At 47.2% G+C, this 26,479-nt stretch overlaps 2 protein-coding genes and 1 non-coding gene across 9 annotated transcripts; 2 read left to right on the top strand and 1 right to left on the bottom strand.

The window, feature by feature from the left end:
* Positions 1-2,691: 2,691 nt before the first annotated feature.
* Positions 2,692-2,764, bottom strand: TRNAR-ACG (transfer RNA arginine (anticodon ACG)). Its single transcript has one exon. It is a non-coding gene; the product is annotated as a tRNA-Arg (tRNA).
* A 342-nt stretch (positions 2,765-3,106) lies between these two features.
* On the top strand, positions 3,107-10,800 carry PRMT5 (protein arginine methyltransferase 5). 3 transcript variants are annotated; one of them, XM_030854519.2, is made up of 17 exons: positions 3,107-3,244; positions 3,901-4,019; positions 4,336-4,421; positions 4,587-4,721; positions 5,100-5,212; positions 5,359-5,408; positions 5,627-5,790; positions 6,514-6,675; positions 6,851-6,928; positions 7,024-7,082; positions 7,169-7,291; positions 7,378-7,553; positions 8,087-8,196; positions 8,649-8,742; positions 8,931-9,047; positions 9,381-9,445; positions 10,250-10,800. In XM_030854519.2, exons 1-17 carry the CDS (start codon positions 3,135-3,137, stop codon positions 10,400-10,402), a joined length of 1,914 nt encoding a protein of 637 aa, XP_030710379.1. In that variant the 5' UTR covers positions 3,107-3,134; the 3' UTR covers positions 10,403-10,800. The 3 variants fall into 3 exon arrangements, 2 of the variants coding, with proteins under 2 accessions (XP_030710379.1, XP_030710380.1); XM_030854520.1 differs by lacking the exon at positions 3,107-3,244 and adding an exon at positions 3,272-3,330; XR_009563073.1 differs by lacking the exons at positions 9,381-9,445; positions 10,250-10,800 and having other exon boundaries at positions 8,404-8,742; positions 8,931-8,986.
* A 1,329-nt stretch (positions 10,801-12,129) lies between these two features.
* Positions 12,130-25,319, top strand: RBM23 (RNA binding motif protein 23). 5 transcript variants are annotated; one of them, XM_030854526.2, is made up of 14 exons: positions 12,130-12,270; positions 16,004-16,079; positions 16,869-16,990; positions 17,494-17,541; positions 17,670-17,837; positions 18,043-18,096; positions 18,250-18,367; positions 18,464-18,616; positions 18,702-18,839; positions 19,368-19,433; positions 20,956-21,151; positions 21,234-21,338; positions 21,428-21,512; positions 21,599-25,318. In XM_030854526.2, the coding sequence occupies exons 2-14, from the start codon at positions 16,014-16,016 to the stop codon at positions 21,600-21,602; spliced, it is 1,323 nt and encodes a 440-aa protein (XP_030710386.1). In that variant the 5' UTR covers positions 12,130-12,270; positions 16,004-16,013; the 3' UTR covers positions 21,603-25,318. The 5 variants fall into 5 exon arrangements, 4 of the variants coding, with proteins under 4 accessions (XP_030710386.1, XP_060150559.1, XP_060150558.1 ...); XM_060294575.1 differs by lacking the exon at positions 12,130-12,270 and adding an exon at positions 15,302-15,353; XM_060294576.2 differs by having other exon boundaries at positions 21,428-25,318.
* Positions 25,320-26,479: the final 1,160 nt, after the last annotated feature.

Raw genomic sequence — 26,479 nt, 5'->3', positions numbered from 1 at the left:
ATTTCTTTTTCAGTCTGTTCCTTCTGCTCCTCTGTAACTCATATAGACAGACCCACAGACCATGCTGTTCTTTAAGGCAAAGCAAAGTGCTGTAGGACAGGCAGAGAGCAATTTGGTGTGGAATTCCCGGGAACTGTTCAGCATTATGCTTGCCACTTAGCGGAGGCCATTTTGAATGAAAAAACAAAGACATCCCAGATGAATGAAATTCAGCCCATCTAAATTTACTTTAAGGTCAGTCAGAAACTCTAGGCTCTTTTTATGCAAATCCTTTTGAAAATTATTTTAACTGATGGCAAAACTGACATTACTGTTTCATAGATTTCCTCTCTCCCTTTCACCCATGGAGGGGTTAGTTAACAGAGCAGCCTCCAGCTTGACATCAGGAGGAAGATTCCAGGAGCACAGATGGTCCACAGCCCAGATAATTAGCTTCTGAAGACAAAACAACATCTAATAAGTCTTCTGTGAATGTAGAGTTTGGTTGGGCACAGCTGGGGCAGAGAACAAGCAGGCCTCCCCAACAACTCTTTTTCTTCTTAAAATGTCAGCAGAGCACTCACCCACTTCCTGTCAACTCCCTACTCATAAGCCCTGCAGGGAAGAATTCAAGTAAATATTGTAGACACTCCAGCCTAAAGGAGGGGAAGTATAACTCCCTACTCCTTAAGCGTGGAATGCACAAGTGACTTCCTTCCAAAGAGTACAGGATAGCAGGGGTGGGGGGAGGAGTGTAATTTTACAGTGGAGAAACCTGATAAACACTAGTTCTACCAGATGATAAACATCAACAGTCATAAATTATATTGATGGTATGTAATCTTGATATGATGTGATGAAAATGGCACTTTACCTCTGTGATCTTCCTCCCCCAAACCCATAATCCCAGTCTAATTATGAGAAAACCATCAGAAAAATTCCAATAGAGAGGTGTCCTTCAGTATACCTGACCAGTACTCCTCAAAATTATCAAGGTCATCAAAAACAAGGAACATCTGACAAACTGTCACAGCCAAGAGGAGTCTAAGCAGACATGACAACTATATGTAATATGGTATCCTCGATGGGATGGTGGAACAGAAAGAAGACATTAGGTGAAACCTAAGAAAATCTGAATAAACTATGTACTTTAGTTAATAATAATAATGTATCAATTCTGGTCCATGAATAGTAATAAATGTACCATACTAATGTTAACATGTTAATAATAGAGAAAGCTGTAGGTAGGCATGAGAGAACTGGCTGTGTTGTACTACCTGCTGAAGTTTTCTGTAAATCTAAAACTGTTTTAAGAAATAAAGTCTAGGGGCTTCCCTGGTGGTGCAGTGGTTAAGAATCCGCCTGCCCTGGTCCGGGAAGATCCCACATGCCGTGGAGCAACTAAGCCCGTGTGCCACAACTGCTAAGCCTGTGCTCTAGAGCCCGCAAGCCACAACTGCTGGAGCCCGCGAGCCACAACTACTGAAGCCCGTGCACCTAGAGCCCGTGCTCCGCAAAGAGAAGCCACTGCAATGAGAAGCCCACGCACCGCAACGAAGAGTAGCCCCCGCTCGCCGCAACTACAGAAAGCCTGCGTGCAGCAACGAAGACCCAACGCAGCCAAAAAATAAATAAATAAATGTATTTAAAAAAAGAAAGTCTAGTAATAAGAAGAAGAAGATGGGACAAAATCATCTCCAACTCTCTTAGGCTTCATAGGCATTTTCTTCTTTAGCTTTCTAATCTTCATCCTTTTGGGGCACTTACATTGCCCGGGCTCCTTATAGCTTATCCTATCCACCCGTTCCGTATTTCTCAGAACTCTGATCCCCCACGGGCTACGGTGATCTCATTCAGTCTCATGGCTTCGGTCACTACCTCTCTAACGGCGATTTCCAAATCTTGTCTGGTTCAGGTCACTGTTCATCCAACTCTCTATTACACAGCGCCCCCTAGACGTCCAATTCAGCATTTTCAAACCCAAACCCTGATTCTCCCTAAACCAGCTTCTACAGAGGCCAGAACCCTGGGTTATCACCCACAGACTTCCCTTTATCACGCTCCCTGTCAGTCGGTCCCTAAATTCTGTCAACGCCTCCTGCCTCGGGACTTTTGTATTGTGTTCTTTTTCCAACCCTGCTGCCAGGCCCTCAGCACTTCTGGCATCCCTACCTTCAGGTATTCCCTTTCTACGTCTTTCTTTGCCTTCCTTTCCTTCTTTTCCACCCCTGGAGCAGGCATTCACAAAGGAAAATGTAGAGGTTCTCTCAGGCCTCCGCCAGGCAGTTCATTACTCCTCTCTCCTCACTATATTTCCTCACCATGGGTTCCTTTTCTCTATCCTCAGTGTGTGTGTGTGTGTGTTTAGGTGTTTGTTTACTTTTTTTGTGTTTGAGATATAGAATCACAAAGACTTAGTGGCTGAATTGCCACAATCTATTTAAAAATATACTAAGGCCCACACAAAGACCCCAGCCATCAACCCGGTTTTCTCAGGATTCGGATGGACCTAAGTAGTGACACAAGAATCACCTTTGAATTCGGTAAGGGGAAAAGCTGACATAAAATGGCTGCAAAACGCAATAAAATTAAGACCTCAAAATGAGGGCGAGAGATAATGAGGAAATATTTAAAAAGAAATAAGGGGAGACTTTCAAAATACTGCTTATGGCCATATTGCATGGGATGCAATAAAGGAAACACCTGTCCCTTCGAGCCAGCCAGGAGTCGAACCTGGAATCTTCTGATCCGTAGTCAGACGCGTTATCCATTGCGCCACTGGCCCTGAGACAATTTCGCAGCTCTCAATGATGATACTTCAAGCTTATATTGCAGGGTTTTATACTGCAGGGTTTCATGGGACGTGTAGTCTCTTATCGGAATTCTACGAGTACACGGAGCATTATGGGAGATTGAAGTTCGTCAAGAACCAGACCCTGAGATTGGTGACTCTTCCGGAGCCAAGCCGTACGTCACTGTGCAGCCCGCGGATTGGCGGGAAGAGCCACTCCCCACCCCGCCTCCTCCAGCTCCGGAGCCGTGGAAGACGCTTTGGTTGTTAGGGAGACTCGTCCCGCCTTTTGGGGGCTTTTTTTCGGCTTTGTGATTGGCTGCTAGTGTCAGGGAATCTCGGCGTGGACAGCGCGAGGGAAAAGATGGCGGCGATGGCGGTCGGCGGTGCCAGTGGAAGTCGCGTGTCCAGCGGGAGGGACCTGAATTGCGTACCCGAAATAGCTGACACACTGGGGGCTGTGGCCAAGCAGGGGTGAGGGCCTGGACCTCTGCGAGCGGAATGCGGGGTCCGAACTCGGGGACAGAGAGGCGCAGACCAGTCATTCCCGAGAGGCAGGGGTGAGGGTGTCGGAGTGGATACGACGAGGGCGGGGGAAACCATTAGTCCTTGGAGGGGAGAAGTCTCGGGCCCTGGAGCGTGAGAGAGAGGAAAAAAAACTTGTTGGGGGCGTGGGGTCACTGAACCCCAAAGTCAGGGGAGTTATCAGGTGAACTCACACAGGGGGCGTACAGACCTCCAGGGCCATGGCGAGCGAGATTATCGTCTGTGAGTGTAAGAGGGGGCTAGGGAGAGGAGAGAAAAGCCTTGAGGGGGGAAACTTGTGCAGTACTGGTGCAGATCTGGATGTGACAGTCTTGGAAAACCAGTGACAGCAGAATAGAAAGTCCACGTGGTGTGGATTTTCATCGTTTCTCTTTACTCATCTTTTCCATGGCTGTGTTCCGGGGAGAAATTGAGGCACAGTGCAGCGGAAGTGATATGCCCCAAGGTGGGCTGAATTCAGCAGTCCAGTCGGGTGACTGACGGCAGCTGAAAGGGTTGTGCAGAATCTAGATAGCCTAGTCCAATTGCTTGGATGTCTGGGCTGCTGTCTTTACATGACGATTCTGGGTCTGTCGCGGTTGTAGGTTTGATTTCCTCTGCATGCCTGTGTTCCACCCGCGTTTCAAGAGGGAGTTCACTCAGGAACCTGCTAAGAATCGGCCGGGCCCCCAGACACGATCAGACCTACTGCTGTCAGGAAGGGGTAGGGACCATCCCACATACCCCTTAATTATTAGAGGCAATAACAACTTATGCTTTATCAGTGCCTTCCTTCTCTTCCTTTCTTGACTTGGATATATTGGTTCCCCCCGGGATATAGATAACTCTTGTTCTCTCCTTGCTTACCTGCTAAAAGCCTTAGTTCCCTATTCTGCGTCAGGCTCTCCTGTCCTGTATCTGTGATAGAAAAAGTCTGTCTCTCATCTCTAACTCTCTAGTCCCTGTTAAGAACTAGAAATTGAATGAGTAAAGTTCTGAACCTCATTCAGTCTTTGTCTTTCTTGGGTGGGGGAGTGCAGACTGGAATACACTAATTGTGGGAAAGCTTTCTCCATGGATTCGTCCAGACTCAAAAGTGGAAAAGATCCGCAGGAACTCCGAGGCGGTAAGACTGACCTCTTCAATGAATTTTTTAAAGATCAGGTCTGTAAACAAGCTGGATGGGGAGAGTAGTATTTTCCCCCTCCGTAATTTAGTAAATCTAATATAATGCAGTTAAAGCTATTTGAATTGCTTGCTCTTAACTTTTTTCTCTTGATCTCCATTCCAGGCTATGTTACAGGAGCTGAATTTTGGGGCATATTTGGGTCTTCCAGCTTTCCTGCTGCCCCTAAATCAGGAAGATAACACAAACTTGGCGAGAGTTTTGACCAACCACATCCACACTGGCCACCACTCCTCCATGGTATGGCTGAGGGCCTCCTTTCCTGCTGCATATTATGGTAGTCAGGCTGTGCTAAGTATCTTCTTGTTCCTAGCCATTCAGTAAAAGGTGGATTTGGCAGAATTGAAATGTCAGTACTGCCTACCCACAACTAAAAGTGGTAAGCAGAGAGTTATAAAATATATAGAATATTCAGATAGAAGACAAGGCAGATACTTACTTAAGGATATGCACAAGATACATGTACACATACATATAATCACAAATTGGGAAAAGCATGTAAAGGGAGTAATTTGAAATCTGGATCAAGATCTTTTTAGTTGAAGGAAGCTTTCTGGACCCAATGAGTTCAAAACAGTTCTAAATAGGGTACAGAACCTATTTATTGTTCATGTGCAGTTCTGGATGCGGGTGCCATTGGTGGCACCAGAGGACCTGAGAGATGATATAATTGAGAATGCGCCAACTTCACACACAGAGGAGTACAGTGGAGAGGAGAAGACATGGATGTGGTATGTCTCCTTTTGCTGCTGTACCAGGGCGAAGGCTAGGGTGGAGGGAAGTACAGAGTGGAACCTGTAGGAAGGTCTCCTTGAGGTATGGTGATTGGTGGGCCATATGTATCTGACTGTATTTTTCTGTATTTGACTCTGGACAGGTGGCACAACTTCCGGACCTTGTGTGATTATAGCAAGAGGATTGCGGTGGGTAAGTCCACAAATATCCTGGGTTACGTTATCATTCTCTGACCTTCTGTGACCAAAAATCAGGGGTCTCATGTACACTTGTCTGCTGGGCAGTTTTGCTACTTTCTCTGTGCCTTAGGTCTGCCTTGCTCTTAAGGAGTAGACAGATCTTGCACAAAAGAGCAAGGAAAGGCTTCTGACCTATCAGTGATTTACAGGTCTTTCTTTTCCCTTGTGTAGCTCTCGAAATTGGTGCTGACCTCCCATCTAATCATGTCATTGATCGTTGGCTTGGGGAGCCCATCAAAGCAGCCATTCTCCCCACCAGCATTTTCCTGACCAATAAGAAGGGATTTCCTGTTCTTTCTAAGATGCACCAGAGGCTGATCTTCCGACTCCTCAAGGTGTGTAGTAGAAGGGTTCTAAAGGTGCTGCAGCTAATCCTCTTGCCTTATTCACATATGTATGATGGGGTGTTCTTTGTTTTATTTTGTTTTTTCCCTCTGTGGGGTTCTTTGCCCCTCTAGTTTCTGGAGAGCAATTTCGGCAAAGTTGGTCTTGGACGCAAAAATGCAAATAGCAGTAGAGGGCCCAGAAACATTTCAAAAGGAACCAGATCTCATGAAAACTTTGCAGAAAGTTTCATTTAAGAAGTTATAGCAAAAGGGCTTCCCTGGTGGTGCAGTGGTTAAGAATCCGCCTGCCAGTGCAGGGCACATGGGTTCGATCCCTGGTCCTGGAAGATGCTGCGGAGCAACTAAGCCCGTGCACAACAACTACTGAGCCTGTGCTCTGCAACAAGAGAAGCCACTGCAAGGAAAAGCCTGTGCACTGCAACGAGGAGTAGCCCCGGCTCCCTGCAGCTAGAGAAAGCCCGCACGCAGCAACAAAGACCCAACACAGCCAAAAATAAATAAATTAAATAAAATTAAAAAAAGAAGTTATAGCAACAATCCATGGGCCTCTTGAGCCAGGATGATGATTATGTGGCATAGGAGGGCTCTTGATGCTTTTGTTGGTATTTGGTGATCTGGGCCTTATTTTATGCTAGAGCTCTTTGGCCATAAACCATAATAATATCCTCTTGGTACAAGGACTGTGTCTGATGGTCTGACTTATTCTCACAGTTGGAGGTGCAGTTCATCATCACAGGCACCAACCACCACTCAGAGAAAGAGTTCTGCTCCTACCTCCAGTACTTGGAATACTTGAGCCAGAATCGACCTCCACCCAATGCCTACGAACTCTTTGCCAAGGGCTATGAAGACTACCTGCAATCCCCACTCCAGGTGGGTCTGGAGTACACTGAGAGGAGGGAGGTGGGGGGAGGAAATGTCTCTTGAGAGCAGGTGCCCTAAAATCCTATCAAAGCTCAGGAGGCAGTGGGAAGGTTTTGGTATTCTGGTGCATTGTCCTTGCCAGAAACTGGCTAACTTACTTTGCCTTTTTCCTCTCATTCATCAGCCACTGATGGATAATCTGGAATCTCAGACATACGAAGTGTTTGAAAAGGACCCTATCAAATACTCTCAATACCAGCAGGTACAGTGTGGGTCCCAGATGGGGTCAAGCACAGGGCCAGGATGACCTGGGTGAGGATGGCATTATAGCCATGAGGTCTTCCCTCGTTCCCCCAGGCCATCTATAAATGTCTGTTAGACCGAGTGCCAGAGGAAGAGAAGGACACCAATGTCCAGTGAGTGCTCTCCCCATGATTCCAGAGATTTGCATGCCTGCCTCTCTACATGCAGAGTCAGCTTGACTCTTCCCTCTCTTTCTTAGAGTGCTAATGGTGCTGGGAGCAGGCCGGGGGCCCCTGGTGAATGCTTCCCTGAGGGCAGCCAAGCAGGCTGACCGGCGGATAAAGCTGTACGCTGTGGAGAAGAACCCAAATGCTGTGGTGACGTGAGTAGCAACCTTTTTTGCTGGGAAGTTTGTCCCCAGTGTCAGTTTTTCTTATCTTATCCTCACTTGTATCATCTCTGTTTTAGGCTGGAGAACTGGCAGTTTGAAGAATGGGGAAGCCAGGTGACAGTAGTCTCATCGGACATGCGGGAGTGGGTGGCTCCAGAGAAAGCGGATATCATTGTCAGTGAGCTTCTGGGGTCCTTCGCTGATAATGAGCTGTCACCGGAATGCCTGGATGGAGCCCAGCACTTCCTAAAAGGTGCCTCCAGGCTGGGGTGTACTGAGTAAGGGGATTGGATTATCAACTGGGAAGGCTGGACGGGACTGGGGAAGGGTGGGTGTGGCAGCAGCCTAGAGGAGGTTACAAAGTTTAGGGAAGGCAGGGCAGACTTGGGTCAGTGCCCTTAGCAAATGAAGCAATTTCTCTGAACCTCGGTATTCACATCTGTAAAATGAGGGGAGTGGACCAGAGCAGAGACTCTTAATCGGAGATCTGTAGACTTCCTAAGCTGACATATGTACTTTGGGCTTAGCTTTCATTAGGATCTTAAAGGAAAGAAAGTTAAGAACCACTAGATTAAAATACCTTGGGTTCCTTCCAGTTTTACTCTTGTGTGACTCTAAATTAACCTAGAAGTAGAATCCCTCAGGGCAGGAGTTAGGAGCAGGTTGGCCTGGGAATGTGATAGCATGGAGCTGCCTGGGTCTATTTTGATATGGGAGGTCTGGGCTTTCAGTACAGACGCGCCATTTCCATCCCTTGGGAAGTAATGTGACTCTCCCGCTCTGCAGATGATGGCGTGAGCATCCCTGGGGAGTACACCTCCTTTCTAGCTCCCATCTCCTCCTCCAAGCTGTACAATGAGGTCCGAGCCTGTCGGGAAAAGGACCGCGACCCTGAGGTAAAGAGATACTCTCTTCTGGAGGACTCTTTTCTCTTTAGTCCTTTTCTTTTTCTCTGTCAGCATAAGTGTTTTCTTCCACTGGAGAAGATGAAGAGGTGAAGGAGTTGGGGATGTGGGAAAGCAGTTGAAGTGAAACTATGTTTTTATCTTTTTCTTTTTCTTTTTTTTTTTAATATTTATTTATTTGGCTGCGTCGGGTCTTAGTTGCGGCACATGGTATCTTCGTTGCCGCGTGCTGGGATCTTCAGTTGCAGCATGTGGGATCTAGTTCCCTGACCAGGGATGGAACCCGGGCCCCCTGCATTGGGAGCGCAGTCTTAGGCACTGGACCATCAGGGAAGTCCCTGTGTTTTTATCTTTGTCTGTGTCCCTAAAGCTTGAGCTGCATTCCCTGGGGAATTAGGTAGCTCTTGCCTGTCTTCTCCAGATCTTGTTCTCTCTCGGGATAGGCCCAGTTTGAAATGCCTTATGTGGTACGACTGCACAATTTCCACCAGCTGTCTGCGCCCCAGCCCTGTTTTACCTTCAGCCATCCCAACAGAGGTGGGTTCCTGCATGGCTGTCCTCTGACTGGTTGCGTGAGAGCTCACCCTCCTGGTTTCTTCCCTTGCTGTCCTGAGTCTGCTCTATCTGGTCTCTATCAGGGCTTCCTTTCCTGGTTCCTGCTCATGCTTTACCAAGTTGTCTAGGGTTTCTGGCCACTCATCACCCACACCGCTCTTCCCTGACAGATCCTATGATTGACAACAACCGCTACTGCACCTTGGAGTTTCCCGTGGAGGTGAACACAGTGCTGCATGGCTTTGCAGGCTACTTTGAGACTGTGCTTTATCAGGACATCACTCTGAGTAAGTGTTTAGGGCAGTAGATGGGGAGTATAAGAGTATGCTACCTGGGCAGTGTATGTACATGTTTCGGGTAGCGTATGTACATGTTTCATTTAGAGTCACAGGGAACCCAGGAATCAGTGAATGGGGATCTTTGATTACTTGTTTCTGTGTTCACAGAAGAGATTCTCCTCAATCTAGGCAAAAAGCAGAGTCATGGAGACCTCAATTTTTTTTTTAATTTTTAATTAAAAAAAATTTTTTTGGAGTATAGTTGATTTACAATGTTGTGTTTCAGTGTACAGCAAAGTGAATCAGTTATACTCAGTTTTTTAAATTACTTTGTCCACTTAGGTATCCGTCCAGAGACTCACTCTCCTGGGATGTTTTCATGGTTTCCCATCCTCTTCCCCATTAAGGTAGGAATCACCTTTAAGGCTCCTTGGGTTAAAGAGTAACTATTGTCATTGGTGTTCTGCCCCTTCCCTTCTCCCAGGATGATGCTTGTCTGTGACCCATGTTCTACTGCTCTCACGTGCTCTTGGATCCTGTTGTAGATGTTGGGATATCTGCAGGGGCCTTCTGCCTGGCTTCCCACGCCTACTGTGGCTATTCTTCTGTCCATTCTCTACCTGGAGCAAGAGTCATCTTTTAAAAACATGAATCTGATCCTATCTCTCTCCTTTTAAAACCCTTCGATGTTTTTCCACTGCCCTACAATAAGGTCTTAAATCTTTGTTAGACTTGGTGTGATCTAGTTTTTGCCTGCCTTTTCAGCCACTGTCCTTTGATTACATTGCTTCAGTCCTATGGACCTTCTTTTGGTTCCTCTAATGCCCCATGTTCTTTCCTGCCTCGCGGTTTCACACCTTTGTCCTCTGCCTGTAAAGTTCTTGGCTCATTTCTTGATTCAACTGACTTATCTTCCAAGTCTCATTAAACATTCTTGTTGTCAGATAATTTTCCCTGACCTTGTAGACTAGGTTAGTGTTAACTTTCATAGGTGTTTTCATAGCACCCTATCCCTGTTCACAGTGTTCATCCCACTTTTGATTATTTGTTCAGTGTCTGTTCATTTCTGATTATTTGTTCCGATAGACTTCAAATAAACCTCATGAGGGTTGGAACGTCATTTGATCATTTTATCTCCACACCTAGCTTACTACATTGCCACATAAAATTCATTAGCTCCACCCTGAACCTCCATGTCTTTCTTCTTACAGCAGCCCATTACCGTGCGTGAAGGCCAGACCATCTGTGTGCGTTTCTGGCGATGCAGCAATTCCAAGAAGGTGTGGTATGAGTGGGCTGTGACAGCACCAGTCTGTTCTGCTATTCACAACCCCACAGGCCGCTCTTACACCATTGGCCTCTAGCCCTGCCTGCAGGTGTCTAGAACCTTGGAAGCAGCTTCAGGTTCTGCTCCTGTAGCACAGAAGGTGCAGTACACCATGGGCTCTGATTTGCCTTGCCCATCAGAGAGGAGCATTTCAGTCCACTTTCCTGCCTTACATCAAGATGGGCAAAGGATGAGAATTGCAGGGCTCACGCCACCAATCTGTGAAGACTTCAGGCCAGGGCATGAGGAATTCATGTTGAATCTGTGGCTACTCCAACAGGCACTGAGCCTCAAGTGCTCCCTGGGATAGCCCTGAGAACATGTGGATTGAACAACTTTTCAGCCCTTTTCTCTGCCCATCTCTGTTCCTATTTTGATGATTTTGTGTAAGGAGGAAATACAAATAAAGTGAGGTTATGGCCTTTCCTGCTCCAACTCTGCTGCCCCCTGCCTCTGCTTCTCCACCCATTACTTACACATATTCAGATCGATGCTCTTATCCAAGACTTGAAGGGGCCTAGCTTTATTTCCTATTTAAGAAGCTTAGTGGTGACTCTTGGACTCCCAATTATAGGCTTTCTGACCAGCTACAGAGAGGTCTTGTCCATTAGGACCTGTGATTAGGCTCTTGTCTGGGGGAGGAGGCATAGAGTTTGTTGCCATGGAGAAAGATAGGGTAGTGAGTGAAGCCAGCTTCCCTTCCACCTTCCTGAGCTGCTGTACTGCCAGCTCCTCTGTTACCTCTTGGGAGAGAAACTGGAAGTCATCCAGGCTTCACCAGCAAGAAGCCACTTTTTTTATTTGAATAAAATCATAGGATTAGAGTTTGAAGTCCTAAGAGATAATCTAGTCCTATTCTACATTTTACAGAAGAGGAATTTGAATTGGTACAATGATATAAAGTTAGTATTCAAATCAGGACTCAACACGGTTCCTGTGACTCCATGGCCCTCTCCATGTTATAACCAGCTATCTTTCTGGCAGCTGTATTAGGCAGCTGAAGGCTCTGGGGGTTCTGGAAGACGTTGCAACGTGAGGGTGGACTTCTCTTTCTGGCTAGAGGGCTGAGTACTGCTGCACCCAGAGTCACCTGAGAAACTGCCTCAAGTTTACCCTTGCGGTGGGAGGTGTGTGGGGCACTGATTTGAACTGAAGGTATATGAGCTGTAGGACCAGGCAGAATGCGGAAGAAGACAAATCTGTGACAGTCACATGAGATCCAGGCGCCGAGGAAACGAGACAGCGGTTGGGAGGGTTGTATGACACAATGGGGATGGGCAGCCCAGCATCCCTCCCCACGGGAAGCAAATGCAGTTGCTCTCCAGAAAGCTGTCCCAGAGAAGCCTGACGTGAGCTCCTCGGCAAATCTGAGTGGGGACGGCCAAGGACGTCAATAGGCTCCTCCGCGGTGTTAGCCTAGTCTACATGAGAACCGGCAGCGAGTCGGGGGGTCCTTTTCCCCGGTTCTCTGCCCGGTTGCCTCGCCTTCCACAAGTCATTTAACCAATGAGAGAGCGATAGGCGGCTACCTAAGGACGCTTCTGCTTTCCCTGAGTCTCGGAAAGATTAGCCAATCAATGGGAACTTGTTGGTTGCTAAGAGACCTTTGAGCTTGGCTCCACCCATGCTCAGATTTTAGCCAATGAAAATCTGTACTTTGGAGTGTTGCCGCGAAACCCGTGAGATTAATTCCGCCACCTGAATGTTTCGGCGCCTGCGCAGATTGGGAAAGGTTCTGGAAGACAGCGGAGCTGCCGCCATTTTGCGGGAAGAGGAGCAGCTCCAGTTGTAGTGGGGCTCTTACTGCTGAGTCTCTGGAAGGGAGTCGTACTTCGCGTCCCCCGACACACCCAAAGGAACGAAGGGAACCGGGACCCCCCCCCACCCTGCGGGGACCCGGAACTGGTAAGAAACCCCGAAACCGTGTCCCCCCCGAAACGTCACCTATGCGTGACGTTGTCGCACGGCGCCTCCCCCTGACGTCACAGGCAGAAAATGGCGTCAAGAGCAGAATTGGGCAAACTTTTAAAATTAAAAACATTTTTCGTTTACTTTGATCTGGAAGTGTTCGCTACCTAACTGTAGTCCATCGGCACCCTCGTGGCTACATCCTTTAGCGATGAAGATGCTGTTTCAAGGGTCCCAATGACTGATCTCTTTCCAGGTCCCCGCAGCCTTGACATTTAGGGTGTCCCACACTGTGGAGGGAGCATCGACCCACCACGGTCTGAGAGGACATGTGGGATCCGTTTTCAGCCCCTAGTGCCACCACTCAGAGATGAGGGAATTGAGGCTTCTTCCTCAATCTTCAGCCTCTCAAAGACTCATGTTCAGTATGTTGGCCACTGTGCCCACACATCCTGTGGCGGTAAAGGAGCATAATGGGGCCACATACGAGGGTTTAGAATCGGGACACTGGCCCTCGCAGAGATGCTGCCTGTCGGTAACTTGTAGGACCATTTTTTGAAGCGTGGCCTTGGCTGTTACACAACATGGGGAATGTTTTTATCTTTCTCATTGTTTTTTCTTAATTAAGCTGTCCTCAGTTTGGAGATGTTTGTGCCCAGCTCAGTTACCCGACCCAGGAGATGGCGCTACCATCACCCCTGGGACTCCAGCGTTTGGTGAATTCTGCCTGATGGGGCTGACAGTGGTTCTTCACTCTCCTTTGCCCCCGCGGCAGTGGGGCCTAAGTGCTGGCTTGGGTCTTGTTTGTGCTATGACAAGGTCCACGTAGTGCCGTGATTATGGGCCTCTAACGTAGTTTTTGAAGCAGGGTTGGAAGAAAGCACTATAATATTTTAATGTATGGGATTGAGTGGACTTTGATCCATAAGTTAGGACTCAAAGAGTTTGAAAACTCCCAACGTGAAAGCACATAGTGTTTGGGACATTCTGTTTTTAGGACATCTAGAAAGACTAAACCCAGCAAGATTGCAAGTTTCAAAGTGTGCTGGTGTTATATATGTCTGTGCTTAAATAGATTCATTCATTTGTTTCTGAAATCTGAAAACTTTATTCCATAGGAAGGGGTTCATTTGTCAACTTACATGAAAGTTTTTTTTGGTGTTAAGTTATCCCTATGCTGTACTAGCACTCAACAAAGAGCAGTTCTTGAAGCATTTCATTTGGAGAGTTAAAGGCAGACTGTAAAAGGGAAGCGTTATGACACTTAGAAAATTTGTATAGATTTGGCAGCCAAAATGAATGAAAGGGGCTTCCCTCGTGGCGCAGTGGTTGAGAGTCCGCCTGCCGATGCAGGGGACACGGGTTCGTGTCCCGGTCCGAGAAGATCCCACATGCTGCGGAGTGGCTGGGCCCGTGAGCTGTGGCCGCTGGGCCTGCATGTCCGGAGCCTGTGCTCCACAACGGGAGAGGTCGCAGCAGTGAGAGGCCCGCGTAGTGCAAAAAAAAAAAAAATGAATGAAAGGAACAGAGCTTGTAGATCAAAAACTTACTTTTAGAACCGTTTTTTCCCACAGTAGCATATGTTAAGATATATGCTGGGATATATTAAAATCAGATAGCATATATTAAAGTCAGCCTGGTTTCTAATGTTTTGTAGCATATACTGTTACACGCTGAGTATCTGTAAGCCACACAATAGGTGTGACTAATGGGACTGATTCTTTTGATATATCTATCAGAACATTAATTCTTCAGGTCAGTATATATTTAAAAATAGACATCTTGGTAAGCTGTGTACTTTTCTTTTTTAAATTTCCTTTAGGGTTTAAGTTATAAACCACATGAGAGATCAGTAACCTGTTAGAATATTAGACTTAAGAGTCGGAAGGTTTATGATCAAGGGTCAGCTCCTCCATTTGAGCTTTGTGACTTTGGGCAGTTCACAGAACCTCAGTTTTTTCATCTGTGCATTTTTAAAATCTTTCTTCCGTCCTTCTTTCCTTCTTCCCTCTCCCCCCCCCCCTTCCTTTCTGCTGTGCCGGGTCTTAGTTCAGGCACGTGGGATCTTTAGTCGCGGCATATGGGCTTTTTACTTGCAGCATGCATGTGGGATCTAGTTCCCTGACCAGGGATCGAACCTGGGCCCCCTGCATTGGGAGCACGGAGTCTTACCTGCTGGACCACCAGGGAAGTCCCTCATCTGTGCATTAGATCCAGTATTTGCTTGTAGCATATGTTACCATTGATTGTTAAATAAATGTAAGGTGTTAGTATAAGAGATTGAGTTCACTGGTTTTTAGACACACCTATTTTATTTTGGTTTGGTTTCCATTGTAAGCCTTAAATTTGGCTCCAAGTAAGTTTTATTGGTTGGCTCTTTCCAAGAATCTTATCTCTGTAACATGTTTAGCATAGTGCCGAGCAATATTAGGTACTATAAATGATAGATATTGATATAATGATTACTTTTATTAAATCATCAAAATAGGCTATGGACTCTGAGGGCAACCAAGACAGCATGATTGGATGATGCATTAGCTGCTTTAAAGAGGACGAAGCTCTTGAGGATATGGAAAGTCTAATTATGATTAACCTCCTTGTATAGAAAGTATTTAGATTAGTTTTTTTTCAGCTTTATTAAGATATAATTGATATAAAATATAACCGTACACATTAAAGTGTACAGTTTGATGTGTTTTGATATGAGTTAACACCCATGAAACCATCACCCCCCAAATTCCAAAATGCCCTTTTATAATCCTTTCATCCGAGCCCCTTCGCACCTATTCTTAGCCCTAGGTAACCACTGGTCTGCTTTCTGTCGCTACAGGTTAGTTTGCATTTTCTAGAATTTTATGTAAATGAAATCATACAGTATGTATGCTTTTTTTAACCTGTTTCCTTCCACTCAGCATAATTATTTTGAGATTCATCCATGTTATGTATATTGATAATTTCAGACCAGTAATTTCTGAATAATTTATCCTATTGATTTTGTTTGGTGTCTTCTGTTTTTTTTTACTTATAGACCTGTGGTGGACAGACTTGGGAAAGACCATTGCTAGATGTGAAAGCTTGGGGTAGGCGAGAAGTCCTACTGTACCTTCCTAGACAGAAAGGCTTCAAAGTGAGACTGGTTAAGCCTATCTTAATCATGGTCTTTCTGAGTTACCCAAACTCTGGTCGCTATTGTACAGAAAATGCTTAATGATGAATCCCCTCATTATTTGTGTTGGGCGGTGGTGTGGGGAAAAGCTTAGGACTAATCTGCATTATTCTGGTATTGCTTTCTCTTGCTCCTAATTTTTAGTCATGCGTTCTTACCTTTTTATTGGAAATATGTGCCAATTTATGTTTAAACTAATTATTTATTCAGAATTTTGAACAGTAGAATGGAGGCCAAGTGTCCGTTGTAAAATAAATAGTAATTTTGAGTACCAACATTTTCTTTTCACAGGACAGGGTCTATATTGTATTTTGTCTCTACCTAGATATTCAGTTTTCTTCTAGACCCCTGACCTTTTCTAAGCCACAAAGCAGAACTCGTTCAGATCTGTAAGGTACAAAAATAAACATAGGGTAAACAACAGCGGGTAAGGTACCTTTGGAGTTCAAGAAACAGAACTGTATATCCAGAAGTCTGTTTCTTGGAGGGGGGAGGGAATGTGGGGTGCTGGAAGGGGAGGAAAAATATAAATGAGGTTCTTATGTATTGATGTCCTCTTCTCAGATCTGCTACAATGGCATCCGATGACTTTGATATAGTGATTGAGGCCATGCTGGAGGCTCCCTATAAAAAAGAGGAGGTAAGATTCCCCATCTCACTCTTGGAATTGGGCTGGTAAGGAAAAGCACTTGTGGATCATCAGTTTCAACGTTTTGTGAATCTTCTTTCCCTGTTTGTTTATTATGTGCAGTGGCTTTCATAAAAGGCATAATCTTTTTTTTTTTTTTTTTTTTTTTTTTGCGGTACACGGGCCTCTCACTGTTGTGGCCTCTCCCGTTGTGGAGCACAGGCTCCGGACGCGCAGGCCCAGCGGCCACGGCTCACGGGCCCAGCCGTTCCGCGGCATGTGGGATCCTCCCGGACCAGGGCACAAACCCGTGTCCCCTGCATCGGCAGGCGGACTCTCAACCACTGTGCCACCAGGGAAGCTCAAGGCATAATCTTTTAGTAAGCTCTGCTGGAGACCGATACTCAAGGGCCATGCTTACAGAAAGGGCCCCAAAAACTGGGGGTGGAGGGGACATGAAGTTGCGGTGGGAACCAGTGCTTTGCTCACAGCTCTCAGTGACACAGTAGAAGGTCAGTGTATCTCAGACATAACTCTCATTTCTCACTCTCCAGGGAAATGTTAGTGGAACAGATGTTGGGGTAGCTAAAGGTTTGACTTCAAAATCTGATCTTTTTGGGTAGTTTCCTTCCTTCTTCTCTTATTCTTTTTGTTAGGAGATCCAGGTGCTTAGAAACTGTTTAGATGATTGAGAGCTTCGATTTCATGAGCTTTCTTCCTTGTCCACTTCTTTCTTTGCCCAATGGAATCTGTGTGTCTGCCACCTGGTACCTTGTGTCATTTTCCTGGCGAACCCCTCAGGATGAGCAGCAAACTAACGAGGTTGAAAAGGAGAGCCCTAGTAACACCACCAACAGCACCAGCTGTACCGGCAGCAGTGGCAGTGGCACCAGTGGGAGCAGCGCCAGTGGGGAGGCAGGCAGGTGAGTGTGGCCTGAGGAAAATGGGTTGGCAGCTTGAGGAAGGGAAGCAACTGTGTCCATTATAGAAACAGCCAGAACAGGGAGGTGGTTGCTGGTAAGACTTCTGACTTTTAGTAATGGCTCCACTGGGTCATGGGAATGATGGTGACCTGGCTTAATGATCTTCTAGTCTTCGCTTGCCAGTGTAGATTTGTGGATAGACTTGTGGATCAGTCCTAGCGTCGATGTAGTATTTCACTTGAGTAAAATAGCAAGAGGATCTCTGATTTGGAAACATGAGCTTTTGCTTGGTTTTGTGGGGGAAAATGGCCATTTCAGATGCCTGACAGCATTCAGGGCTCTGTGTAAACTGATGTCATGCCATTGCTGTGAACTTCTGCCATATTGTCTTCTAGGCTTTGGTCTTTCACTGCTTTCTGTTTCACCTTTGCTTTAGTGTCATTTCTTATCCTTGGGAGAGGTGATGAAACCTCAGTAGTAAGAGTTTATGCTCTCTTTCACAGGAAGAAGAGGAGTCGGAGCCATAGTAAAAGCAGGGATAGAAAACGCAGGTCAGTCATTCTGGGGCCGCTTGGGTTTTGAGAATTATAAATGGAAAGATACCAGGGAAAGCTATACATTAAAGGCCAGAAAGGTTGGATTGTTCTTTAAGGAGCTTAACAGTCATTGCCGTCCACAGTCGTAGTCGAGACCGTCATAGGCGGAGAAGCAGTCGGAGCCGGAGTCGAGATCGGCAGCGTCGTCACCGCAGCCGTAGCTGGGAACGTCGACATAGTAGTGAGTCACGAAGTCGAGACCGACGTCGTGAGGATCGTGTGCGCTACAGGAGTCCACCGCTTGCCACTGGGTATCACCTTTTGCTTATAAGATCACCTTTGTATCATGTTTTGGGGTAGGCAGGAGACCCAGTTACTGGAGGGGTGATACTCAGAATTGGCATGTGTGATGAGGTGCTGTAATCTGGTTTTCTCATGGTGGAAGACCCAGCACTGGGCCAGTGTGGATAAAGGTGGGTGACACGGTTTTCAGTTTGGTTGTTCTCTGTTCCGTAGGCGTAGGTATGGACACAGTAAGAGTCCTCATTTCCGGGAGAAGAGCCCAGTCAGGTGAGTGACAATGAGCACTCTTTTAGGGATTGTGAGTTATGAATAAAAAGCGGTTTGAGCCAAACCACAGGAATGTGTAGTACTTGAGGGTAGCTGAAGAATGATGACCATGTACTGGCAGGGAGGGTCTCGACGATTTTGCTCACTCTTTAGGGAGCCAGTTGATAATCTGAGTCCTGAGGAGCGGGATGCCCGCACGGTGTTCTGTATGCAGTTAGCTGCCCGCATTCGGCCTCGGGACCTGGAGGACTTTTTCTCGGCTGTTGGCAAGGTAAACCTCTTCCCCCTCTTAGTTGTCTCTGAGAAGCCTGTCTTCTATCTATCCCCCTTTATGCCCAATTCAGGATTTTCTTTTTGCCCTGGATAGGTTCGAGATGTACGTATCATCTCAGATCGGAACTCACGTCGTTCTAAGGGCATTGCCTATGTGGAATTCTGTGAGATCCAGTCTGTGCCACTTGCCATTGGGCTGACCGGACAGCGGCTGCTAGGAGTGCCTATCATTGTACAGGCCTCACAGGTGAGCAGCCTGAGAAATGGACATAAGAAGATGGAGATAATGGTGGTAGGTGTGGGGCATGACGCATCATTTCCTTCTTCCACAGGCTGAGAAAAACCGACTGGCAGCCATGGCCAACAACCTGCAGAAGGGCAGTGGTGGACCAATGCGCCTCTACGTGGGCTCCCTGCACTTCAATATCACCGAGGACATGCTCCGGGGCATCTTTGAGCCCTTTGGCAAAGTGAGTAGAAAGTGAGGGAAACCTCTGAAGGGAATTGGAAAAAGTGGGGAGGGCGAGTGTACCTTCTCGTTCTGTCTGACCATGATTAACCCATTGCGTGTTTAACAATGGCCATGTGGGTCCATGCTGGAGGAGTTGGGCTCCATCTCTGTATTCATACTGCTCAGGAGACAAATTAGGCACCATGAAATCAAATAATGGGGTCCATATGAAGTAAGATGAGTCAGAAAAAGTGTTTGGGAAAGTGATGGGCTTTATCTCATTTTTAAAATGATTTGGAGAGCTGTAATGGGTTGGTTAGAAAGTTAGAGGTATTTAGAACAATCTGGGTAGGGGACTTCCCTGGCGGTCCAGTGGTTAAGACTCCATGCTTCCACTTCGGGGGCGCAGGTTTGATCCCTGGTTGGGAAACTAAGATCCCATGTGCCACATGCTGCACATGGCCAAAAAAATAGAACAGTTTGGGTAGGAAAGATCAAAGGTGTGGCTTAGCCAAAAGATTATTGATTATTTTTCTCTATTCTGCAGATTGATAATATTGTCCTGATGAAGGACTCAGATACAGGCCGCTCTAAAGGTTATGGTTTTATTACGGTGAGTCTCTAGTCTTCAACTTTTTAATGTTAGTTTAGGTTTGTCCACTTGTCTGATTTTGCAGCTTAGCTTCATCCTCCTCCCATAGGAACTGTCTAAATGACCCATAAACCCTGGTGCCTGAAGCTTGGACTAGCCTTCTGCCCCTTGAGATGAGTGCATTGCTTGAGATCATGGCTTTGCTCCTACACTCTGTCAGTGGCACTGGTATGGGGTGTCCAGGAGGTCAACCAGCTTCCCTGGTGCTACAGCTTGCTCTCTGGGTAATAGTAACGACTCCAGGCTGCAGCTAAGCGGTTGGGGGCATGAGGGAGGTTAGGTACGGGCCTTTATAGATGTGCTTGATAGAATTGGTATATTTTCATGATGGGGTGGGAATAAGAAGGTATATACTTCTCTCTGGTCCTACCCAGTTTGAAGCAGTTTCCCCATTGAGAAATATCTTTATATTTAAATACCACTATAGGGAAAACAGTAAGGCCACCTAATAGTGGGCAAGTCTCACCTTTTCCTGACACTCCAACAAAATTGTTTCCAATTCCCATAACTGGTTCTTCCAGCCCCATGTGACTCCAGGCTAGGACTGGCTGCCAGCCACAAAGTCTAATTGAAGCTGATATTTTCTGGGCTCAATCTAGGCAGCATACACCCCCCCAGTTGCCTGCAGGGCAGAGGGGAGGTAGGTTGTGTTCTACCGTGGGAATTGCTCATCTCAGAAGTATCTGGTAAAAGCAAGCCACCTATACCACCTGCCTAGGAACTGTCAGTACCACATGCCAGGCCCTAGGACAGGTAATACCAGAGTAAATAAAGCCAGCTGTGCTGTTCATGGTGGCAAGTACCTTTTCTAGCTCCCTGTGTGTCTCAGATGCAGAAAGGCTTCTGTGGGGCCTTTTTGCCCTTGTGTTCCTGCCTTTTAGGTCAACACCCTTGACACATAAACAGCAGACTGGGAATCCTCTTTATGCCAGGCTGCTGCTAGTGCTGCTGCTGGAAGGGATGAGAGAGTAGAGGCCTTCTGGCCAGTGGGCCAGTGTCAGCCGCACTGGGGTGGGGTGGGAGTGGGGGTGCAGTCTCGCTTTCAGTACCAGGGTGTGCACCTTCCTGAGCCTGGGCTCTGGAGTTCCACGTTCCTGGTTCTTGACTAAGGACTGAAACTTACTAGTCCTGAGGGCTGAAATTAAAGCTCAGGAGCCTTGGATCTCCGCCTGTCTTACTTCCATTTGATATGTCCATTTGTGAAACAGCCTATCAGGCTGGGCTCCCTACAAATGATGCACTGTTAGGTTCTCAGTGGAGCTGGAGATTGAAAAGCGATTGCCCTTGAGTCAGCTGGAAAAGGTCTTTTTTAGAGAACTATTTGCGGGCATGGGGATCTTAGGTCACATTCCCTGGGAAAGAAAAGTTTGAGCCACAGTGAGCATGCAATTTTCATGGGACAGTAGGACGAGAGAGTATTAGTGGGGCTTTGAGAGCATGTCTGTGGCCAGGAGGTACCTGATATGACCTGGGTTTCTTGTAGTTCTCTGACTCTGAGTGTGCCCGCCGGGCCCTGGAACAGTTGAATGGCTTTGAGCTTGCTGGTCGGCCTATGAGGGTTGGCCATGTGACCGAGCGACTGGATGGTGGCACAGACATCACTTTTCCTGATGGAGACCAGGATCTGGATCTGGGATCAGCGGGTGGACGTTTGCAGCTCATGGCCAAATTGGCAGAAGGTAGGGCTTCTCTGCAGAGTGAAGAACATGGCGTTGAATTTTACATCAAGGGTTAGGACTTAACCTCGTCTTTTCCTCTGAGGCTCTGGAATCCAGCTGCCGACCACTGCTGCTGTTGCCCAAGCTGCTGCCTTGCAACTGAATGGAGCAGTTCCTTTGGGGGCCCTGAACCCAGCGGCTTTGACGGGTAGGCTTGGACTTGGGAAAGGGAGAGAAGGGTCGGGCCTGGAAGGCAGGAATGCTCTGTGCTAACTCCCTTGTCTCTCTTTGTTCCAGCTCTGAGTCCGGCCCTGAACCTCGCCTCCCAGGCAATCGCCTCCCAGTGCTTCCAGCTTTCCAGCCTCTTTACCCGCCAAACCATGTGAGTCTCAAGGCCCAGCTCATTTCAGTGTTCACAGTTAACTTTCTTTCCTCCGGCTTCCCGTTTACATCTTCTCCATGCCACAGGTAATTAGTGGCGCAGTCCACTGCCTACCTGTGCCTCTGGGTCCTGCCACTCCCTTCTCCACGTCTACCCTTCCATGGCCCCTTCTCTCCATTCTGTGGACCAAACCATCCTGAGGGTGTGAACATTGACGGTGGGGGAACTGGGACCCCCTGGGACACCAAGAAGAGCTCCTGCCCACCGCAGCCGCAGTGGGAATGGACTCTGGTGAGCAAAGCTGCCAGTTGAAGAGAACAGAATCTGCACTTGAATTGAACATCTGTTTCTCTGTATTTATCGTCTCCTGGGATGACCTTCCTTGCCCTTTACAACCACCTCTTACTGATTCCTTGATTCCTCCCCCATTGGGAAGGCCATAGGGCATTAACTGAAGGAACTAACCGCTCTTTGCCTGCCTGTACCTTTACTGTACAGTCTGTCACGGAAAACCTTTAAGACCTCTGGTCTGTGAGGACTTTGGGGTTTGAGGGAGTGAACCTTGAAAGTGCTGGCTTGCTGCTACAAGGGCCCTGGAAGATAGCACAGACGTGTGTTGGGAAGCCTGCCTTAAACCTTAGCTTGGGGCCAGAACTGCTACTGTGGGCTCAACATCTTGCTGGGAGGTGTGGGAATGATCTCTCCTGCCAGCCATTTTGGATGTCTTAGGGGCATTCGGGAGTTCAGTGAAAGGTGGGGTACCTTTCTGGTATCTTCCATCTTCCTTTGTGTAGTTGTCCTTCCTTTGGCCCAGGGTGGGAGGATGGAGGGGAGGCTGCTTCTCTCCACCACTTCCATGTGCCTCTGGAGACTGTGGGCTCAGGCCCAGCTGGGCACACGTGAGTCCTTCTCACTGTATTTTGTACCCTTGTGTCTGTGTACATAAATATAAATATATATATATATATATATATAAACTTTGTACAAAAGGCAGGTCCCACGGTTGTGGCGGCGGCTGCCCATGTGTGGTCTCGGTCCAGTGGTGTGTCTGTCTGACGTTAACTTCTCCTGAGCCAAAACCACTAATGGTTCTAGGGATATAAAACATTTGTAATGCTATTAAGTTTTCTTTTCTTTATTTTAATTTTTTAAATATCTGATCTTTAGAAAGAAAAACAGACAAAAGGCACACATGCCATCTGTATCTGCTTTATACTCCCGTGGTCTTTATGCCCCGTGGTCTCCTTCTGTCTTTATCTTGATTATCTCCAAACCTCCCTGCCTAGTGGACAGACCTCCAGGCTCCCTCTCTCTGCCTGGGGACAGATCTTGTCTTTCCACCAGATGGCAGTGTGACAGTAGCACATTCTGCACCTTGCTCTAAGGGTGTTTCGTGATCCTGAAGAGCTTAAGTACCAGAGAAGCCTTCTAAGCTCACCATTCTTACTTTGTTGAGCTCTGTACCCGCCTTTGGACCTTTTTGTAGTAGACATCCAGTCCAATATCCAAAGGCGTTTGGGCATTATACATCAGGGCTCCCCAGGCCTTAAGTCTGTCATTGTTTGCCCTTTCAGTCCCCCCAACTCTTCTTTCCAATGGCTTTGATAACACAGGCCTGAGTCCGATTGATGAATTTCCAGGGAGCTGAGTATTCCACACATGGCCCTTCCAAAGGTGAGGGCACACCTTCCTCTGCCTGCTTTGTAAGGCTTAGAACAAGGGGCTAGTCCAGAGCCTGGCTCACCAACTAGGGACCAACCAAAAGGAGAAGGTCTGAAGTTCAGGGACAGGGCTCTGTGGGCTTCCTCCATTCTTTACTGGTCTCTGTGCAACAGAATGTTGAGAGTGTATTGTCATGCTAAAAATTTGGATAATTGCTGCTAGGTTTTAACTTGTCAGTTAAGGCTTCTAAGCAGAATGATGGTTTTTTAGTGGTTAGCTTATGACGTTGCTCTTTACACTGCAGTGTTAAGTACCTGAAACCTACTTGTGGCATAAAAGGCCACTGGGACTCTGGAGGGACTTCCAGGCTGCTGCAGTCTCACCCACTGTCACCCCTACCCCTTCCCTGTACTAATTTGCTCTCTGGACCTGGGAGAAGGGAAGGAGGCCACGTTATTTTCAGGTAGGAGCAGCTGACTAAGGCCCAGTCCTTTGCAGTTATTGATGCAGCTGCTAAGGCAACCTGACCTCAGTGCAGACCATTTTTATGCATCCTCCTGAGGCTATGGGCCAGGCCTCCTCATGGCAGTCTTGAACATCTTCAAACTGTAGGTACCCCCAGGCCTTGCTTCCTGCCCTCAGGTGGGCCCCCCGCACTGCTCAGTTTCCTTATACTCCCATTCCTAGCTGCTTTGGCCTTCCTGCATTTTGGGTCCTTCCACCTCAGTTCTTCCTTGCTCCTTGTTCTTAGAGGCTTGCGTAGCTTTTTGCTGGGAGAGAGACAAGGGTGGAAGTAAGGGAATGTCAAAGACAACTTCTTTTCTAGTCTTAACCTACATAAGGTGACAACGTCTAGTGGGTAACAGCCAGTGTCACTGCGTGTGACTCAGTGCCTTCTTATTATTCATCCTTCTGTAGAGGGTGGTTGGAGTGGAGAGAAGGGGCAGTGAACAGCCTCTGGGCCCAGCCTAATGTAAAGGAGCCTCCCTCAACCTCCTGCCTGAGCATGGTGGCTAAGGTGGGAGTAGAGATGAGACTGTTGCCCAGGTCTGTTCCCAGCGCAGTTAGAATTTCCCCACGAGTCCTCAATTCTAAATGGGATTTTTCACTTGACTTTCGGCTTATAGCCTCCACTTCTCTCTTTTCTAAGGCAGTGGCATTCCTCCCTGTTCTTTAAACTGCTGTGTTCTTTACATTGGGATTCACCCTACTTCTTTCTTAGGCTCTGTGGGCTACCAGTGGAAGCAGGGCTGTGACCTATGAACCTTTAGTCTTGGTGCTTCTAAGGAAGGGAAATGAGCTAAAAACTTGGAGGTATTCTGTCACAGCCCCTGTTTTCTATTCAAGAGTCTGGTGCGAATCAGGAAGTATTACTTGGACAGGGATTTCCCTGGTGGTCCAGTGGGTAAGACTCCACGCTCCCAATGCAGGGCGGCCCAGGTTCGATCCCTGGTCAGGGAACTAGATCCTGCATGCATGCCGCAACCAAGAAACTTGCATGCTGCAACTGGAAAAAATTAAGTGGGGGGGAGTATTACTTGGACAGTGCGAAGAGGCTGTCCTGGCACCAAAAAGTGGAGCGGTTAACAATTAATGAGAATTTACGTTTATGCAGGATTTGGTGTGGGTTAGGCATTGTTCTAATCATTTTATATGTATTGAATTGTTTAATCCTCACAACGACCCCTCTGAAGTAGATTCTTTTATTATCTTTACTTTGTTAATGAGGAAACTGATACCCCAAAGGTTAAGTAACTTGTCCCCCGATAATGCAGTTAGCAAGTTTGGGATTTCAGTCCAGTCTAGCTTCAGATCCCTTGATCTTAATCTTAACCTGCCTCAGCAACACTGTGGAAGCCAAAGCCTTGGAGTCATGGGGAAGTGTCACTTTTTCTGTTTCTTTACTCATAGTTCTCAGTATATCCTGAATTCTTCCACTTCCATGTCTACTGTCTTGTTCTCTTTTCCTGCCCCTCTTTACTGGTCAAAATCCTGTCCTTTAAGACTGATGATTTCCTAGTTGAAGTTGATTTTCCTTTTCAGTATTCTTGGTCCTATGTAGGTCTTATTCTGACTTTATTTACAGTTCTTTGTAAACTCTGTTACTAGATGGTTATAGCTTGATGAAGCCAGTCATAGATGTGTCTTTTTCATTACTGGTTTTTTTTTTTTGCTGTACGCGGGCCTCTCACTGTTGTGGCCTCTCCCATTGCGGAGCACAGGCTCTGGACGCGCAGGCTCAGCAGCCATAGCTCATGGGCCCAGCCGCTCGGTGGCACGTGGGATCTTCCCGGACCGGGGCACGAACCCGCATCCCCTGCATCGGCAGGCGGACTCTCAACCCTGCGCCACCAGGGAAGCCCATTCATTACTGTTTTGTTTGCACATATTTCGTATCTGTTGAGTTGAATTAATTCCTCTCAGTTCAAGTCAGAGCCAGGCTTTCCAGAGGCTGTCCCTTCTAGCCTGCTTTTCCTAGCAGTCTCGTCCATTTCTTCCTCACCGCTGAAGAGAGGAGGCAGCTTTACTCTTTTTGGTGTTACCATGGTAGCCTGTGAAGCTTTCTAAAGTGCTGCTTGCCACCACGAGAGACTGATGTTTCCATGACAACCAGGTGAAGTCAGTAGTCATGAGCTGAATGCAGGAAAGGAGTTCTGATCTGAAACTGTGTGTCTGAATCTTCTGACTTCAGATATCCCCCCCTTCCCTCCCAACTTTTGCACTCTATATCCAGAATTGATTGCTTGCAAAGTGTATTCTTTTTTTTTTTTTTTTGGCTGCATTGTGTCTTCGTTGCAGTGTGAAGGCTTCTCATTGCAGTGGCTTCTTGTTGCAGAGCACGGGCTCTAGGCGCACAGGCCTTTACAGTTGCGGCACGCAGGCTCAGTAGTTGTGGCACGCGGGCTCAGTAGTTGTGGCTCGCAGGCTCTAGAGTGCAGGCTCAGTAGTTGTGGTACATGGGCTTAGTTGCTCCACAGCATGTGGGATCTTCCCGGACCAGGCCTCGAACCTGTGTCTCCTGCATTGGCAGGCGGATTCTTAACCACTGCGCCGCCAGGGAAACCCCTCAAAGTGTGTTCTTGGTTGAGAGAGCTCTGTGTGAGGTGAAGCAGACCAGTCAACTTAGATCGTGTGGGAAGATGGAGGCAAGGAAAGAGATGATCAAAGATCACTTTTAAAAGTTGGATGAGTTCTCTTGGCTCTCCGAGACGATCTGCTCTCAGGAGCCCTTAAGGAGTTGGGTGGAGTTACTGGAGACCCATTAAGCAGTTATTTTTGAGGGCAGTGGGTGGATGAGGTGCCTG

This window comes from Globicephala melas, chromosome 2 (genome assembly GCF_963455315.2).
Source record: "Globicephala melas chromosome 2, mGloMel1.2, whole genome shotgun sequence".
Lineage (NCBI taxonomy): Eukaryota > Metazoa > Chordata > Mammalia > Artiodactyla > Delphinidae > Globicephala > Globicephala melas.
This window is presented reverse-complemented; position numbering and strand designations above follow the sequence as displayed.

Coding starts and splice junctions, on each gene's coding strand:
- PRMT5 (XM_030854519.2), top strand. CDS start 3,135: ATGGCGGCGATGGCGGTCGGCGGTGCCAGTGGAAGTCGCGTGTCCAGC. Junction 4,722..5,099: donor CTGGCCACCACTCCTCCATG/GTATGGCTGAGG, acceptor GTTCATGTGCAG/TTCTGGATGCGGGTGCCATT. Junction 5,791..6,513: donor TGATCTTCCGACTCCTCAAG/GTGTGTAGTAGA, acceptor TTATTCTCACAG/TTGGAGGTGCAGTTCATCAT.
- RBM23 (XM_060294574.2), top strand. CDS start 16,752: ATGATTGAGAGCTTCGATTTCATGAGCTTTCTTCCTTGTCCACTTCTT. Junction 18,840..19,367: donor TCTTTGAGCCCTTTGGCAAA/GTGAGTAGAAAG, acceptor TCTATTCTGCAG/ATTGATAATATTGTCCTGAT. Junction 21,152..21,233: donor CATGGCCAAATTGGCAGAAG/GTAGGGCTTCTC, acceptor TTTTCCTCTGAG/GCTCTGGAATCCAGCTGCCG.